This window comes from Rattus norvegicus, chromosome 9 (genome assembly GCF_021556685.1).
Source record: "Rattus norvegicus strain SHRSP/BbbUtx chromosome 9, alternate assembly SHRSP_T2T, whole genome shotgun sequence".
Lineage (NCBI taxonomy): Eukaryota > Metazoa > Chordata > Mammalia > Rodentia > Muridae > Rattus > Rattus norvegicus.
The window spans coordinates 83095204-83115263 of NC_141542.1; the positions used below are offsets into that span (position 1 = coordinate 83095204).

The following is a 20060-nucleotide window of genomic DNA, read 5'->3' on the forward strand; positions in this document are numbered from 1 at the left end:
GAAATTGAAATATGTATTTAAATATAAGATAATATTGATATGGTAAAAATCTGTTAAGTGGAAGAAGGACTGGTAATGAACAAACCTAACCATAAGCTACAAAACTACTCTCCAAGGGCATATATTAATTCATGTATCAGATTCCATGTAACTGAACATTGGAATACCAATGCCTTCAAGTCATGACTTAGATTCGTCTATAGTATTTATGTTTGCCATTGAGTTCTTTCCTTGCTACCCTAATTTGCTTTCTCTTGCTATGATAAAGCACCGAGCAAAAGCAACTTGTGGTGGAAAGGCATTATTTCACCTTATAGCTTGTAGTCCTTCATCAAGGAGAGCAAAAGCAGGACTTAAAGGCAGATGGAGGCAGAAAACATGGAGGAATGCTGCTCACTGGCTTCATTCACCTTTGTCGCTCTGCTCTCTTTCTCACACAGTGCAGGTCCACCTACCCCAAGGGTGGCACTGTTTACCATAAGCTTGACACTCCTCCATCAATTCCCAATCAAGAAGATGTCCCACACAGACATACGCACAGGTCAGCTTTACAAAGACAGTTTCTCAACTAATGTCCCATCTCTGTGAGTCTGTCAAGTTGGCAGTCAAGATTTGCCATCGCAAGTTCACCCTTGTCAGCGTGTCACAAAAATACAAATGGACCCCAAAGCTTTCATTAGAAATTTACATAAAATGATTCACCCTATGAGTGGTATTTTAATAATCAGTTGGGGTTATAAGTGAGCATGGTCCAATAGTGTCTCCTTTGACGTAAGAAGCTTTTCCCTCAAAGCAGCAACACCCATTTCCATTCATACTTCCTGCCTTAATAGCGTCAGCACAGTGATGACTGATGCTTAATAGATGGTTAGGCTACATACACCTGCAGTTTGTCCTGTAGTCAGGAAACACTTTGTAGGCAAGGTCTTTGATTTACTTGTGACTACAGGATTAAGAGAAATCCTAAGTGTGCTTAGGAAGCCCTACCTCCAAAATTAATTTTAATTCATTTTTTAAATCTAAAATTTGAAATCATTAAACATTCAGGAACTTATTTCGTAAATGTTTAACCCCTTAGGAATAAATGATATCAATCTTTGAGGTAGATGATCACTAATAAGCACAACTGTTGGCTTAGTTATTGTTCTGTTATTGTTCTGTTAAAGATCAGAGGTTTTGTTCACTGAGAAATTTGTTCTGGCGTCCTGGGAATGAGGGATAAGCCGTAGACAAATTTATCTGTGAGTTGTAAAATTTCATGCTGTTATATTTCCTGTGACCATCAAAACTCCCAGAGCTACTGGAACTATCAATGAGTGGTTTTGTTTGTTCGTTTGGGGGGATTTTTAAGTGCAAAAGTGTGTACTGCTTCTACAAAAGACCCAAGTTTGGGTCTCAACATCTATACTGTGTAGCTCACAACTACATTTAATTCTACTTCCCCAGGATCTGATGCTGTCTTCTAGACTGTATGGCCACTGCATTTAGGTGTGCACACCCGTACAGAGACAAATGCATGTAAACCAGTGGTTCTAAACCTGTGCGTCGTGACCCTTTAGGGTCCACATACAAGATAGTCTACATATCAGATATTTGAATCACAATTTTTAACAGTAACAAAATCACACTTATGAAATAGCAACAAAATAATGTTATGGTTTGGGTCAGCACAACATGAGGAATTATATTAATGGGTCACAGCATTAGGAAGGTTGAGAACCACTGATATGCACAGATCAGTGTTCGTTTGTTTCTACGTTAAACTTTATTTCTATGTCTTCTAAAGGTTGAATAACTTTTTAAAAGATAAATAAAATTTTAACTCTCAGAGTTGAACATACACCACAAGCTTACTATTTCTCAGATCCTCTTAGATATACTAATATATATGATATCAGGAAATAGCTCCTGGCCAGTTGTGAAACTTTGTATGATTACATTATCCTGCAAGCACCCAGCAACAGAGGAAAGAAATCAGAGAAGGCTCACACTTGTATGGTCTAGCACTTACTCCAGTTATTTGAGCACTTTATCTATGATTTAATTGTATGATTGACTTGAATAGTACATTTTAGGAGGTCAAAGTCATAGATGAAACTAGAGATGAACATTAAATGTAGTGTAGGGTGTTGGCTACAACCCTGAAGCAGACAAACAAAAATAGTATTGGGTAATTGTGTTGATCAGGGTTCTCTAGCATCACAGAACTTATGGAATGTCTCTATATAATAAAGGAATTTATTGTAATGTCTTACAGTCTGTAGTCCAACTAACCCAATAACGGGCAGCTACAAATGGGAAGTCCAAGAATCCAGTAGTTGCTCAGTCCCACAAGGCTAGTTGTTTAAGCTGGTCTTCTGCAGAAGTAGGTTCTAACAGATGTACTGGCAACTAAGTGCAGGCAGTCAAAGAACCGTGAATCTTCCTACTTCCAGTACCCTTATGTAGGCCTCCAACAGAAGGTGTGGCCCAGATTAAAGATGTGTACCACCCACCATGTCTGAATCTAAAACTCGATTTGTCCCAGGCTGACCTTAAACTCAGAGATCTGCTTGCCCCAGTATCCTGGGATTAAAATTGTGTACTACCTTGCCTGGACCTAAGCTATTCATGACCACCATGCCTTAGGATCTCCATGTTAAGATCCAGGTCAGAAACCTTTGTCTTTCAGCCTCAAGATCTGGATCACAGGTGTGCCATCCATTCCTGAATTGTAGTTAATTCCAGAAGTAATCATGTTGACAATTGGGAATAGCCATCACAATAACCCACACTATAGGTTCTAGCTAATAATTTATTAATGTTGTTTTATGGACTATAACAAGTGTTTCATTCATGAAAGATGGTCAGAATTAGAAAAATTATAAGCCAAGCAGGTAAAAACTCTATAGTATCTGCTCAATACTTTACAGATCTAAAAGTATCATAAAATATAAATCCTATTTGGTTTTCAAAAAGATATATTGGCAAAGCCCAGACTTCTTTAAAGAAGGATTTTTAGCTATATTGACAGTTTACTCTGCACACATACCAAAAATAGATTGGATATATATATATATATATATATATATATATATATATATATATATATATATGAATGAATAGATTTCCACAGTAGAGTATGGAAATGTTGACCAGGAATAGTAAAAGACATTGAGCCACACAAAGACTACGATGCTCTGGAAGGCAAGTCTGTATTCAGAGGTGGCTCCTTGAACCTAACATGAAGATACCGTGACAATTTAAAAGACACAGTGTTTGATTCTTATGTCAGGTTTGCGATTTGGCCAGTGCACAGTGCAGAATGGGATGGGGGTGAACATTGCTGGATCACATTTATAAAATGCATGTACTTAGTTTCTCATACGTACAGAGGCAGGGGGATTTAGAGCTGAGGGTCTGTCCTTACCGTCAGGTTCCAGTCTCAGACCTTTGCCATGCCCCTCAGGTGCTCCTTCAGTCCTTTGCACAGAGCAGCTTTGCAAGTCCCTCAGGTACTTGTCCAAGTATCTGAGCTCCTGTCGTTGCACCAGGAATTGCAACAAAACTAGCTTAAGTGGTTACACGTAATGATGAGCGGTACATTCAGTGCTGGCATCATTATAACCACAACAAAGCTAACTGCTAATGTTTCCTTTCCATTATTTCCTTTGATTTTGTAATCGGTCAAACAAGGAATTGTCGGAGAAAGCCTTTGGTACATGAAGTTCTTTGCCGTGGTAGGTGATGTAGAGACACTCGTGGTTTATTTATAAGTCCCTCAATGTTTTCAAAGCTAAGCTCTTTGTACACTAAGTATGATTTTGTGGAAGACGAACAGAGTGCTTTTGGAAACAAATTTTGGAGGCACTTTGATGTTGTAATTAGCTAAGATGAATGGGCTTGTCTCACTCTCTTTGAGAGGAGGGGCAAAAGCACAGGAAACAAAGAAAGGCATTGAAATTCAGAAGCAGGGCTTGTGAGATACCTCGGCAAGTGAAAGTGCTTGTTACCCAGTGGTGCCAGCTTGACAATGTGAGTTCAGTTCCCAGAACCTTCAAAAGGTGGAATGAGAGGACCAAACTCCATAAAGTTGTCCTCTGACATCCACATGTACAACCTGACACATTCAAGTGACTGCATATGAACAATAAGTAAATATAAAGTCAGAAACAATCAAGTGATTCTTGTAAACCTGATTCCATGAATGACATTTTCACTTGTATGTGGGATCTCTAAACACCTGGAGGAAAGAAATAGATTCTCCCTAATCTTGCTTTGGTTTGCTTGGAAGTCTTTGCAAGTGATTTTGGTTTCCATTAGAGACAGTCATTACGTATGTTGTCATCTGTTCTGTGGGGACAATAAGCCATCGATAAGACTACATCACTGGCAACCATTCTCCAAACTGAGGGGTGAATCACCCTGCCAGTTACCTCTCTAAATTTAGTAGCATCCGCATGTAAGAGAAGGTCACACAGTATCTGCCATTCACATAAGGTTTAAAAAAATGCCTCCTGCCCAGCGAACCGTCCCTTGCTCTAACTCAGAGCTCCCGCACTCATGTCTGTGACATTGCATCTTCAGCTCTTGCTTCAGTAGTACGATGATGCCATTAAGCAGGGTACAGTTCCAACCCCACATTTTGACTTTTTCCCTGCAAAATTTGTATTTATAGAAGGATGTCAGAGTCCCTTAAAATATAAGTAGGGTTAAAAATTGGTCAATAATTATCATCCATTGCATCAAAATACACAGCAAACAGCATCCAGTTGGCTTGATTTGATTGCTATTGAGATGGAAATGCTGACCATGTTGTCCTCTAGGTTCCCTTGAAGTTGTTTTTAAAGGGTACTTGAATGATGTCTAAGAATATGGTATTTCCTCCAGCTCTTCCTCTTCCTACCCTCTTCTAACTCAATTTTCCCACAGCAAATCATTCATTAGCTATCACTGAATATTCAAACTGTATGTCAAACATGTTGGTTAAGACTTGTCCTAAAATATAATTGTTTTTAAAGAGAATATGTAATTTTATGGAACATTCCTGAAATGTTCTTAAAACAAACAAAAGCCATGTAAATATAAAAACTATTGTTTCAACAACATCTGTTAGATTTTTTTTGTTGGTTTTTAATTCTTTTGGTTTTTGTTTTTGTTTTTAAGGATAGTTATCAATACAGCAAGCCACTGACTGGGCCTCAAATTGTCCCCTCCTTGCTACTAATGCTCTCAGGTTTCCCCAAAGTGATAACTAGTATGTATACATTCTGTCTGCAGGAGACAGTACAGAGATCTGAAGGATGGCTGACGAGAGGAAAGACGAAGGAAAGGCACCACACTGGACATCAGCCTCACTCACAGAGGCAGCTGCACACCCCCACTCGCCAGAGATGAAGGACCAGGGTGGCTCAGGGGAAGGGCTGAGCCGCAGCGCCAATGGATTTCCATACAGAGAGGAGGAGGAAGGCGCCTTTGGGGAGCACGGGTCACAGGGCACCTATTCAGATACCAAAGAGAACGGGATCAACGGAGAGCTGACCTCAGCTGACAGAGAAACAGCAGGTAACGAGGGCCTCGAGGACATCTTTGTGCTTTGTAGTCGTGTTACTCTGACAGCGAATTCATCTACAGCAGCTGGGCCTTTCACTCTGTAAGGACTGGAGTCCCCGTCAGGAGAAATAGACAACCTAGTATGGCAAGCACCAAACACTGTGGCAGTTAGCTTGACTTCCCCCAACTTGGTTGCAGACTTGATCTCCCCAACCCCCACTTCGGTTTTCACCACCCTAATCTTTATAGGCAAAACACTCAGTGTATGTCTATTTTGCTTAAACTATCAGTATTTTATCCTACTACAGGAAAAAATAATCTTACCATTTTCTTCTTACAAGTGACATTGGGCCTGACTAAGTTCAACAGACTTCATCAGCCTTCCGAGGAAACAGGGGAGAAGGAAAGAGAAGATAGGGGAGATGAACATGCATGTTCAAATACGGGGACACTTTCACAAGCCTCAGATTTCCAAAGCACAATACACAGAGGCTAAAAGAAAAATATAATACAGCTAATTCCATTTACTCTATATTTATGGCTATTCTGCCTGCATATATGTTTGTATACCACATGCAGACAGCACCTGCAGTAGCCAGAAGAGAACACTGGCTTCCCCGAAGCTAGAGTTATAGATGGTTGTGAGCCACCATTTGGTTCTGAGTATAAAACCTGAGTTTTCTGGAAGAGTGACCAGTGCTCTAAACTACTGAGCAACCTCTTCAGCCCCAGTATCACTAACTTGTTTTAAAAATATTAACATTGATACCACCCTAAATGACCCCATAAGTACAGAGCATTAATGACCTAGAAAAATGTTATTTTACAATATAGCATTCTTCTCATCATTTCCCTTTTTTCTGTAATTCAGAAATTCATGTATTTGAACTTACAGATTATAGCTTATTTCATCAAAAGACTGGACATACTACAAGTAGTAAAATAAAGCACTTCCCCCTTCAAAGTCATCCCTTACTTACGTGAAGGTTGGTTTCTGTACCCCAACAATTAGACTGTGATGCTTATTCGCTATACACTCTGGTCAAAACACCTTATGTGTAAGGGGCGGGGGTATAGTTAATGTTATACATACTTAGAGTGCATGAGGTTCTTGGTACAAATTATAAGTGTGTGTAGGTATGTGTGTGTGTGTGTGTGTGTGTGTGTGTGTATTGGTATAAGTTTATGGGTGTATAAATATGCATGTATATATGCATGTCTGATTTTTTAATAAGGAAGTAGTAGAGACATTTTAAATGACAGGAAAAAGTATAAAATATATAATATAAATTTCTAATATATAGTTTAAATTTTGCCACCACATTAGTAGGTGGTATTTTAGTAATATTGTTCTACATAGTAAGTGTTATATTAGCTTCCATACAAAATCTGGTGCCCATACTCTATAGCTCAGAGGTTCTCATGGCATATGATCTCTATGGAAATTAATTTGAATACAATTCACAGGATGTCAAGTGTGAAATGAGAAATATGAAAAGGCAGAGATGAAAGGGGCTTATTTTTAACTTAGGACAAATCTTCCCAAATATGTCCTGGAGTGCCAAACAAATTCACAGGAATATAGAAAAAGAATAAATGTTCAATGTAGTGCAGTAGCTCAGACTCTGTTAAACACTACACAAACCATCAGGTTGTGGTAGTTCTGTGTGTTTCAACATTAGCACACACTGTATCCCTCTTAAAGATTCTCCAGCGTGCTGAGTCTTCTGCAGTTGCTTTGATGCAAAACCAGGGCCCTGCAGAATTCCCTGAGAATCAGAAAAAAAGAGGTTGGCAGTAACTTGACTAACCCAGGAAATTAAGAAACTATAGTGTTCCAAGAGGACATACATCTTATAAAAAAATCATGATTAAAAGTGAAATAAAAATATGCTTCCTTCCATGGTTCCAGTGAAGGTTATACAAATGCAACAAAATGTATAAAGGCAGTGCTACGAGGCATAGTATCTCTTAGTTACCATCGTGGGTTGCAGTGGTGGCAACACTCTTGAACAAGGACCATTTTGTCTCTAACTGAATACAATGTAATTTGCTGAGGGTGGGAATTTGCACTGACAGGTCTTTGATAGGTTTGAGGCATAAAGGATGAGGACAAGCTACCACACCAGGGTTAGGGGGAAGGAAAGAGATAATGACACAGATCAAGAATCTTTCCCATCCTGTGGACCCTGGTTTTACAGTTGCAGTGTTCAGTAAACATGTGTTGGACCAGTGATTGAATAAATAGACAAATTTGAAAACTCTAATCTCTTGATTTTGGAGGTCTTGCTTGCTGCTGTTGTTTTGTTTTGTTTTTGAGGAGGGTTCCACTCTGTAGCCCAGGCTAGCCTTGAACCCACTGTATAGTCCAGATTTTCCTTAAAGTCAAGGTTATCCTCTAGCCTCAGCTTCCCTCATCTTGGAATGACAGTTATGAGCCACCATGCCTGTCTAGTTTTGTCTCCTGGATACTCAACACATGACTCTTATTGACTACCATGGAGCAATACAACCTCTTTACATAGCATGCTTGTTCAAGCTACGGACAGCTTGTTTCATTTAATAGTCTATTTGTTTGGTGGTCTTAAAGAAGTATCTAACAGCAGCAGAAAGATCTACTTGTCAGGTCAGTGTGTCCTTGCCAGCTTCCTTGAGAAAATGATATAAATTAAATCAAACTCACAGGTATTTCTTTCAAGTGGTAGCATCAGGAACATCCAGTGTTTTTTTTGTGGAAGCATCTCAACGTGTGTTAAATTAGCCTTTCTTATGTTACCTGGGAAAAATGACTTCTAAGCATTCATATGTGTGCTCACAGTGACAGAGGTGGTACATCCTCATCTGTGGGTTGCCATAGTGATGTTTTCAATCCAAACTATGGTGTGATTTTTTTTAAAACTAACTTCCTTCTAAAAATAACAGGCCAGTTATTGAATACCTAAGATATGCCAGTGTAGAAAGCTCTAGGAAGAGCAAAATGTAAAACTGGTTTCCTTTTACTTACGAAGAATGCTCCAATGATGAGTTACTATGCAATTAGCTTCTCTTAAAGCAAGTTTAGTAAAATGATAGCAGTTGTCATTGATGATTTATAGAATAATGTATGTTGCAAGTCATCACCTGTATAAGCAAATCCTCTTAAATCTCAAATATGGCATTTTTTAAATGCTATGCTTTGAAGATGATGACCCAATCAGAATTAGCATTGTATTTGGAGGTGTCCATTTTAAGGACCAAGAAGCTCATTCTCTGTTTGTTTGTTTATATATACAGCAGCAGTATATCTCATTTCTTCCATAAAGTATAATTCTCAAAAAACAAATTGTTCACATAGAGCAATCCTCAGCAGGGAGGAGGTCCACAGCTGTGCTTGTGATGGCCTCAAAATTCTTAGTTGACTCAAAAATATTTCTTTGCTTTCTTCTTAGCTGGGTTGTCTCTTCCTTCCCAGAAGTTGGTTCCCTGAGCTTGTTTGTAATCATTGCAATAAACAGGTTTACATGGACAAAGATGGAGCCATCACATCTTCCCAAGACTGGGCCTCCTTCAGCCTGATCTCTCTCTCTCCCCCATCAGTGTGCTCCGCAGTTGGCAATGTCACTGGTTGTCATGTCATCTGACTTCCCGTTGTCTGTGGCTTTGAATCTTACCGTTGCTAAGTACAATTATGAAATCATTGTAATATAATGTTTGCTAATTGTAAAAGCCAAACCTGTAAAGCGTGTCTTCATTCTGCCTCCCTCACGTATTCTGAGCACCATTATCTCTCTAGAGACAGAAGAGTCTCTGATTCCTCTGTGTTCATCAAGGGATGCTTGCAAAACTGGAGTCTCTTTTCCTTATCTGCTCATCCATTGCCAAAAACAACTGTTAACTAAACAAATTTGAAAGAAATTATGTTTGGACAGAATAATAGTGTTTTTCTGCTAGTCATTGTTTCTTAATGCAGTATATCAATTATTAACATAGAATTTGTATACTCTATCCATAATATAAGCAGTGTAGAGATGATTTAAGACATATGTATGGATTGCAGAGGCCTTATGCAAACATTATAAGATTTTAAATAAGGACTCGAACTTCAGATTTTGATATCATAGGAATCCTAAAGCCATTCCTCCTCCTCCCTCAACCCTCAACCACAAGGACACAGAAGAACAACTGAAACCCATGCCACTTGGTTTCCTTCTGAATTGTCTTTTCTCCAAGAAGAGACAAAATTTTTGTATATATTTTATCATTTATTGACTTTCTAAGCAGGCTGCCGACAGGCAAGGTTTCCAAGATTCCTTTAGATTAGAGGTTTTATTGTTTTGTTTTTGTTGGTTTGTTGCCTGATAGAATTAATCTTATCAGTATCACCTTTTGTCCATCCAGAAGATGGGTGGACCCTCCTCGGGTTTAGTTGTCACCCAAGACCATGTGCTACAGGGTCCAAGCTTCTTATTTTTATAGAAGAGAGTCCCTCTGCAGCTGCCATCCATAGCAGGCAAAGTGCACATTTCTGTCGCAGAATTTATATTCACACTCCTGGAGCATGGCATAAAATCATAGCGTGATTCTCAGCTTCCTCCTAAGTGGAGATTGAAGGGAGGCCGAGAAGAAAAAAGATATTTATAGATATCAAAGTATGCAAGTTTTTAAGAGCAGGCCTGAGTGACTTCAGCTGTCCTCGGGCATGGAGTTTGAACACTAATAGGAGAAAACAAGTGCCCAGATGAAGTGGCTCTTTTTTGCATATCTCTTGGGGTAAATATAAAAATGGAAGGACATTTCTTTACCTGCCTCCCAGCCATTCTCCACAATCCCTTTTTTTCCTGGCATGTCTATATTTCCAGCTGTCTTTTCCAGGTCTACCTCCTACCCAGGAAATGATATAGCCTTCTCTACATTTTAACACCCCCCTAACTCAAGCAGCTCAATAACAGACAGACCCAGACCCATAAAATTATTGTTGCAGAGACTACATGTGGAAGCTGGAAAGCACATATTAGGGGCAGAGGTTGGTATCACTCATATGCAAACAGCAAAGAGCTCTAGCTTCTTCCTGTTCCCCCTTTCCAACCTTGGAGAACTGAAACCTGCTTCTTGCTACCCTCTCATTCTACCTTCAATTCTAAATTGAGATCCCCCTTTAAAATACAACCTACTGAATATATACATTAATGTACGCAGAGCAAAATAGCGCAGTGCCATTTCTCCAGCAAAATGACTAAAGCTATCCGCATAGGCCCCTGAGGCAAATAAACAAGCAGGCCTAACAATACAAGAGGTTGCAGATTTTCGTCTTCTTGTTGCCATGCCAACCACTCATTGCTCTGGCTGCCATTTCCCTGAGCTCCGCAGAGAGAGGCGTGTGCAGAGCAGTTACTTAGCATTCAAGGGTGGATCTGCAGGAAAAACACACACACACAGGCTTGCTGCAAAGCGTCCGGCCTGGCAACACCGGTGGATGAGACCAGAAAATGGGAATCTTTTCAATGCTTTCCTCATGAAGGTTAGGCATTTGGGCTAAAAAGGGAGGAGAGAGATGTGGATCTTTTTTAATTAAGACAGTTCCACGAGGTTTGTATCTGTTATGCTTGCTTTGTCCTGCATGGTCTCTAGCAGATGTAGCGGGTGTTGGGGGTGCACTTCTGACCTACTGTGTGGCTTGTTGTGTTGATCCTACTGGGTCTGAGCCTATCAGGGCCAGCTTCTGTGGACAGTGTCTTACAGATTGATGGCTTTGGCTCCTCGGGAGGAATGGGATTGTATATACCTGGTAACCCAAGCTAGAGCTGTCTATGCTTTACACAATGGAGGAAGAGATAAACACAGAGTAAAGTTTTTCATTTAAATGCAGTCATGTGATGGTTTGTCGACCTTTTTTGCTTCTCAGTCAAAGTCACAGCAGGAAGACATTGTCTTAAACCAGTAATTCCAAATCAAAATGTTGGAAAAATTGGTTTCTCGAGACTGTTCTGGTTAAACTCAATGACTCAACATATTGTAGGATTGCTTTGGAATTTTAAATGCCTACAAACTTTTGAGATGAGGTGAGCAAAGTTCTGTCTGAGGATATAATGTGATACTTTAAAATCTGATTTATTTACACACAGTTAATTCTGTTGTGTTCGTGAATGCCTCTCACCTAATGGGACCATCTCATTTGTCTTGGATTCTATTAGATAGTGGAGCCACATCAAGAATGTTATTTTTAAAAGTATTTCATCAGTTCTGTTGGCTGATTAACACTTAAAAAACTATTCTACTGGATTTGAGCTATTGCCAAGACTATTGTGCTAAAAGCAATTTGTGCCAATTTGATGTGTGTGCATAATTAAATGTAGATATTTAATTATATTTTATAATTTTCAAACTTTCCCCTATTCTATATTTCTTAATACCTTGACATTTTTCACATCTCTAATTTGCTGTTATATTTTCTGTTTCTAATTTGCTGTTGTGAATTCTTTCATTGCTTTCCAATTTCTGAGGGTTCAAAAAAATCTCCATTTAGAGAAAAATTCTTACCAGTTTATAAAATCTTTGTTATTTAAAATGAATGTGAGAAAATGATCAGCAATAGAAGTGACTGTTTTGAAATTCATTTTAGTCTTTGGCAAACCTTTAATTTGATTAACATTATTAAGGACCTTTTGATGTTCTATTTCTATGTATTCTTTCCTTATAAGACATAAAAGGAAGAGAGGGAGAAGAGAAAGAGAGAAGGGAAAGAGAGAGAGGTAGGGGGAGAAAGAGAAATGTGGTTATAATTTTATCAATAATTTTCAGGCACCTTGAGACTATATGTGTGATCAAGCAATAATGTATCATTTGACTTGTATAGTAATATATGTTTACATAGCCATGCATCTATAAATATATAGAGAGTATTTGACAATATTGCTAGTTTATATCGGAAAAGTATTTGTCACTGAATGGCAAGTACTGGGGCTTTGAGTGTGCTTTTGTTGCGTTCCTGAATATCCGGGGACTACTTCGCAGTCAACACCCCACCCCCTTCTACAAGCTACTGAGATACACTGATTTTCTGCTGTGGTGTAGGGAGCCTTTCTCCCTTCCTCCCTGTACCTTCATGCTTCATTGCTCCTGAGCATGTTACATAGGCATTTGCACCTGCTCTTGGGGGAATATGGAAATTCATATCAAGAACAGATGAATAGAAAAGCTGGTGCTGCTTTACAAACCCTGGTGCTTTCAGCCATATCTGACCAGACGTTGTGAATCCTGGGGGACAAGACTGAACCACATGCTGCCAGCTCACCATGCAGCAACTCTCAGCAAACGAGTTACGCCGTTCAGCTACACTCATAAAAAATACAGTTCTTACCTAGCTGAGCTGCTGAACTGAGGTGGGGGAGGGGCACATGCATTGGGTTCTCCTTCAGATTTTAACAGCTATAGAAATGCTAGGTGTTTGCCATAATACAAATATGAAAGTCAAGTGTCTGCTTTTAAAATTTGTTGCAAGAAGAACAAAATTTCACAAAGCATTATACTGGGATAAGGAGGAAGGATAAAAATTGCAGGACAATGCAGTTCTAGTACAGCAGCCTGAACATTAGGCTTGAGTCTAAACTGAACGTACAGATCAGGGCTGTACAGGCAAACGAAGACCTCCTTCCCTTATGGAGTCCTCCAACCTGAGTCTTCTGACTGGACTAAAAACATTGTTTTTGTATCACTGTTACATTGTATCCAGCCAAACTGTGATGGTTTTGTTCTATTTATTATAAGACACAGTGCTGGGAAACCTTTGGGAAGGGTCTTGGACGTCTACCAGCAAGAGCAGAGAGCTGCTCTGATCCCATTCTCGGCTAACACTTTCCTAAATATGCAGGGACTATGCTTATACATTGCTAAGAGCATCCATCTACTGAGGTTACTTATTAACTAGTTATTATTCCAAGACCATAAATGTCTTCCTTGAACCTGTGCTTTGTTTTTTATCTCTTCCTTTGACATATCTTACTCTATCTCCTGTATAGATACTATTAAATATTTTAATTAATGCAGAAAGAGCTTGAGAATCCATATATAAAGCTAAAAGGGGAAATCATGTAGACAACTTAGTGCTACAAAAAAGACCGCAGTGTGAGCGATGCATTTGTAAGACTGAACTGGAAAGATATACTGGGAATGTGAGAATAAACTGAGACGGTGAGAGGAAGCTGGATGCATTGTAAAGATGGGAGAGCTGTTGGTTGCCGTAGAAGTAATTGAAAGGGATCTCTATAGTACGCCCGTGAGGAAAGAAAGTGTTACCAGGCTTGACTTTCTCTAATGAGGATTGGAGGACTGGGAATGACAAGAATATGCAACACATCTAATCAGATAGCTCATGAATTAGAAATAATATTTAAAGTTACGATCAATAACTTTTGACAAACGTGAGCATCTAACAGATAAGAATCCTGCAGATGCTGACCAATTCTGTTTCATCCTTTCAAAATAAAACTCAATATAACATTGGCCTGGATTGAGGAAATGTTCCTCAAAATAGCTTGAGATTGGAACATAGACCTGTTTGTAGTGTTGTTGTTGTCGTTGTTTTGTTGTTGTTGTTGTTGTCATTGATGGTGGTGGTGGTGGTTGGTTGGTTGGTTGGGTTGGGTTGGTTTTTTTGGGTTTTATTTGGTTTTTGTGGGTTTGGTTTGGTTTGGTTTGGCTTGGTTTGGTTTGGTTTGGTTTGGTCCAATCCTGTGACTGTAAGATAAGGATTGATCTGCTGTTCCAGATCAGGAACACAGAAAGTCTCAATCCTGATAAATGGACAACCAGGGCTTTGACGCACACTGTATGTTCTCTGTCATGGATTTAATTGTACTGTTAAAAGAGTATATCAATGCTGGTTTGAAAAGATATTAGCCTAATTTTGAAACTCACCCGAGCAAACTATGACTGAACAAACAAACCATTTTTCATGTTTCATCTCTGAGTCGAAGAAATAACTTCCATATGGGAAGCATAGTAAACAATATTTCTATATTAAAATAGAAAACCTAGTATAGAAAACAAATTTTCTCTTGTAGACTGGACTGAGCAGTAAGCCTAGGACCTTGTTCATGCTAAGCAAGCACTCTACTGTGAGCCATATACCTGGCCTAAGGAAAAAAATTCAATGGATGGTCTTACTTTGCTTTGCTGTTTAAGGGGAGAAGGGCATCCTGAGATCCATCCTTTTCTTTTCTTTCTGGATAATAATGTAAGCTGTATATTCTATTTCCTTTATAGGCACCACAGAAGGTCAAATAATTAATTGAATATGGTTTTCCCTTGAAATATGTTGCATTTGAGTTCCCAAACTTGTCACCTTCCTTGAAAGATTGGCTATTGACTATTTTCAGCTTGAAAAGCAAAGATTTGAAACTACAACCCTGGAAAGACTGAAATAGAGGTCGGAATGTAGCTCACTGTAGTCTCACTGCCTGGATGAGTGGTACCTTGTGCTTAATCCCCAGTAGTGAAAAAATCAAACCCCCAAGACTGTGGTTGCTGTTCATGGTGTTCTTATGAAGTACAATATACATGCTAATATGTCAAAACTGGTTCTTCCTTTCTTTCTCCCCACCCCTCTTTAGCTTATCATGAGGGCCATAGATACCAAATGAGCTGTAAAAATTGAACTTTTTCACAGAAATATAAACAAAGCACTATGCTAACACAGGATCACAAATATTGGTCCTCAGACCATTTCCTACCTAATTCTTATAAGTCCTTATTTCAATAAGAAACAAGTGACTGAATTTGTAATCCAAAATGTAGCCACTATGAGAATTATATTTTAAGTGGGTAAGTTCATTTAGTTGGGATAGCAGTCATTCCCTACCTCCATGCCATTACCTGCCAGCCTGTTGTAAGGAAATATTCAGTGCTTAAAATTCTCAGTGGACCTCATTTAACTTGTACATCTGATCCAAGTACATTGGGAACTTGGCTGTCGTTGGTGTTAGAGGTCTCCTTTCTTGTTGCTACTTGTAAATTATTTATAGTCAGTATCAGTTCACAAATTTGAATTTAGTATAGTTTAGTGAGAAAATATATCTTCCACTGTATATTATGTTAAGAAAATATTGAATATTTCTTAACTGAGAGAAGATGTTCTGAGCCTTCTGGGCCTTCAATAACAATACCTTCAGCTCTGCTGTGTGACAGAGAGAAAGCAGAAATTCTATATAAGCACAAGACCTCACTTGTCACCAGATCTGAACAAAAATAAATAAACCAATTGTGACAAAGTAATTTACAAAGAATATTATAACCTTGACATAGTCTTAATTATGATATTGAGATATCTCTTCCATTATGGTCTTTTCAGATAAGACACTAATTAGTGTAGTTTGGTATTAAAAACTTCTCTTTTTATGAGTTTGTTGAGACAAGTAATTTTACCCCTTTGCTTGATGTTACATCTCCCAATTATATAACAAACAGAAGTAGGGGAGAAGCAGAGCTTCTTGAACTTCTTGCAAGTTCTTTCCCTTACGTTTTCTTCTTACTCTTGAGGGATGAGAAGGAATGGGAGGTCCCCATAGATGTTGGGGATCAGTAGTTCTTCAGTGCAAATGGAATGGAAACAAGTCAGAAACCAGGCATTCTTAGATAAATTCTTAGAAACAGGAACCAGTTAATTATCATTGAAATGGTTTCCATAAAATATCTGAGTTTCCATATCCTCAGGAAGCCCCATAAATCTCTTCTACAGGATTCTGATCCCCATACTAAACCAAGGTCTGTCTGTGATTCTTGAGTACAACATAAACTACAGTATCGTCTTCCTACACAACTACCATAAGCAAAATTCAGAAGTAATTAACATAAGCCTTCTATCACCTTTGTTGCCTCTGTCTCCTTAGATTCTTCAAGGTGTCAGTGGGCACAGGCGCTTACATATGGTCTTCCCCCTCTTCCCCCTTGCCAAGCCCACTTGCCTTTCCTACAGCATGCCTATCCTGATGACATCCTGTCTCATACTCACTCTACTACTCCATCAAAGCACAGGCTCCGATCTCTTTCTGCTGGGTTCCTATTCAAGGGATAAGTATAGTAATAAAGATAGAAATAAGTAAGTGTTAATAGAGATTGAGAAAAGTAAGCAACATTGAAGCAATGTCATCACTGTGATGAATTTTATTTTTGTATGGATATATTTTATGTGTAATTTCTAAGTTTATACAAATATTTTTGGATTACTATTGTTTATTTCTAACATATCTTACATAATGAGCCATATATGGCTCACAGTTAAAGGGATACTTTCCTCAGTCCAGAGCAAAGCTTAGTCATTACTTTAGAATATTTTTGACATGTAGAATTTTTAGAAATCTAGCAAAGGCTTTATTCATAATTATATCAAGCTCCAGTGGCAATAGTAGATTGTATGTTTCTTTTCCTACTTAAAACTGTACTCTTGGAAAATCATTCCACTTTCCTAACCATTAGTCATAACAGAATGCATTTAACAATCTTTAGTTATGCTTGTTTGGAAGGTTCCAGTGGAGAGATCCACTTTACGTTGTGCTGTGGCTGAACTTTGAACCATATTATTAATTATAAAAGGATTGCTTGCATGTATACTTCTTCTCTCATATTTAATCCCTAACAGAGAAGACGCTACAAGTTTTCAAAAGTCTGCAAAACACAGTACCAGTTTTAATAAGAATAATGTAGAACATTTAAATCCCTTATTTGGCATTACAAATCAATCCCTCAGTGACCAAATGATTATATTTAATTTGTTGGGATTAAAGCTATTTGAAATTTTTAGGAAATTAATTCTTTATTAATTTTATGTTTATCCAGTTAATTTAGATCAGAGAAATATTGTACTTGACTTAATTATCAAATGTCTAATATATGTTGCTACAAGTAGCAACACAAGTATATGTAAGTATGGTAATATAGAAATCAGCCCTCCAAGCTTAAAGCTAGAACATTTAAGTATAAAACTAGATTGGGATCATATTCACTTAATTATGAGTCTTTTGCTCGAATACTATTCCTTCTATTTCCATCTGGGTTACTAAATTTAGAAGTAAAATTTCCCAGTGTGTGCTGTTTCTATCCATGCTGGTCAAGTTAGTTTTTGGCTCACTACTTTAGCATCCTTTGGATGAAGTAACTGGTCACTGGTATTTATCTTAATTTGCCACAGCTTTCTCCTTAGCCAGTTTTGAAAGCCAGACCAAGCCAGTGAAGTCTCTAAGGGCTTTGCTTGAGTATGTGATGGTGGAATCTAGGTAAGATTATAGGTTTGAACACATAGGTTGAGGTTGAGAGTCTGGGACACGGAGCAACGGTTCACCAGTTACGAGTGCAATGTGTGCTGTTCTCACAGAGGACCTGAATCCAGCTCCCAGCACCTAATCAGATGACTCATAACTGACTCATTCCTGCTCCAGGGGATCCAATGCCTCTGGCCTCCATGGACACCTGCTATGATTTGCACATACCCACACACAGGAATATACACCTCCATGTAATTTTCTCATACACATAATTCTACTTTTTAAAGAGAGGGGAACCTCTCCCTAGAATCATAATTCCTACTTGTTTAGACATGAATATCAAACAGGAGTGTCCACGGGAGAACTAATCAAAAATCTGTGGCCACTGAGGGAAAATTAGAAAGTAGAAAAACAAAATGTGCCCTTCAGTAAGATTACCCTATGTGTAAACAATTCAAAAACAGTTGGGCTCAGGGGTGCCGTGTCTCATCTTCGTATGTTCCAGTAGTAGCCAAGCATCCTTACAGATGCTAAGTAAATTCCCTTAGAAAACAAACAGAAACAAACAAAAACCCCCGAACTTCATACAACTGTGATTTCTTTTCTTGAATGTCTTTATAAGTTGACTTTACTTACAATGCATTTGCCCCTTAAATAATGTGGGAGCCTTGTTTCAGTCAGCATATCTTTAGAAACGGTGGGGAGAAAGGGCTGCTGAGCAAAGATTGTAGCTGTTGAGACGCTGTGCATTAGTAGAAGTCTGAATGCTTCTCTGCCAGCCTCCTCAATGAATGCAAAGATTCCAGGGAAACAAACAAACAAAATCCTCCAACAGTCTGCTCCCTAAATGCTTTCCTCACCAGCTAATTCAAGGAAATACTTTCAGAAGAGCCATTTACTCTCCAAATTAAGCAAGAAGAAGCAAGGAATTCCCCCCCCCTTCTTGATGAATTTATGGAGGCTGTTTGTTTAGCAGAGCCCTTCGAACTACACAGTGCTTTCCTTGTTGACTAGATTCCAGCAGCAGCAGCAGCAATTAACATTGGTTTCCTAGGCAACCATCTCATACCCAACTGAGAAAAACCTTCTTGACAGGAGCATTCTGTCTTAAATTGTTTTGTTTTCCCTTTCCACCGAATGTACGGTAGACTTATTTGTCATTTCTTTTAACACACCATTATCATACCCACGATGCTTCAAAGCAGAAACATTTAGTGGTTTTTATATCCATATGGTTGAATGTACTGTCGATGCATCTTGGTTCACTTTTAACAAGCTGCAAGAAATCGACCAAAAAAAAAATCTGTGTCCAGGCATACGCTGAATTGCTTGCATTTTGTGCTCGCAGTCTAGCTGCTGAACCGTTGCCTGTTCGAGAAGGCCCAGCTGGTCCTGATTCAAGTCCGCAGGCTGCACATTCAATAACAATTATTGGGTCAACCAACAATGTTACGTCTTCACTTAAGAAGCAGCGTAGAATTTTCCAAGCTACTGAGATTGTCAACTCTATCAATTTTATGAATTAACTGGGCTTTAATATATTAATATCATGGCAACCTATGCATAAAGATGTGCTAAGCACAGATCCTGGGCCTGCCTTTAAATTTTAGCCATGATGAAGACTGGGAACAGAAAGGCCCTAAGAATGATGTAGTGTGAATGATCTGCAGGAGGAAACAAAGGGCTGGGAATGCTGAGCTGTGCAGTAGAACACGGGTGCAGGGTTAATTTACATACATTTTATAAGTGGCAAAAGCCTGATATATTGTCTAGTAGTCAGAGCTGGGCATTCAAGCAAGGAGGTATTTCAAATGTTTAACTAAGTGGTAATATATTAATTACTTACCTCTATGTTCCTTGGACTATACCTTATTTGGATGTATTCCTTGGACTACCCAATAATCAACAATGTTACAACTTTATAAAAAGCTATAAGATAAATTAGATTCAGGGAACTTACTCTTAGTTTGTAATCAGATCTACTCATTGGGTTCATTCATTCATTTATTCTTTCTTTCTCTCTTTCTTCCTTCCATTCCTTTTTACAAATTTTTCTTACAAACTTTTCTTAACTATGTCTTGACAGTACAGCCAAGTTACTTTCATTATACATGGAAATTCTCTCATTGTCATATTGACATTAATGATAAAATAAAGATTATCACAAGGTTAACATTCAAGCACTAGTCAGATACTGGTAACTTCTTAATTATTTACCCTAAAGGACAGTTGTCCCATAAATAGATAAAATTATGATAGATGGGTTGTCAAGTTAGTGGATAAGTACGCAGATGG

General features: G+C 38.5%; 1 protein-coding gene across 56 annotated transcripts in view; it reads left to right on the forward strand.

Moving 5' to 3' along the window:
• Window positions 1-20060, forward strand: part of Map2 (microtubule-associated protein 2) — a 258236-nt gene that overhangs the window by 189187 nt on the left and 48989 nt on the right. For all 56 annotated transcript variants that reach the window (XM_087564816.1, XM_087564831.1, XM_087564821.1 and 53 more), the window contains 1 exon segment: window positions 5260-5544. In XM_087564816.1, the coding sequence (XP_087420942.1) occupies window positions 5283-5544 (262 nt within the window). In that variant the 5' untranslated portion in view covers window positions 5260-5282.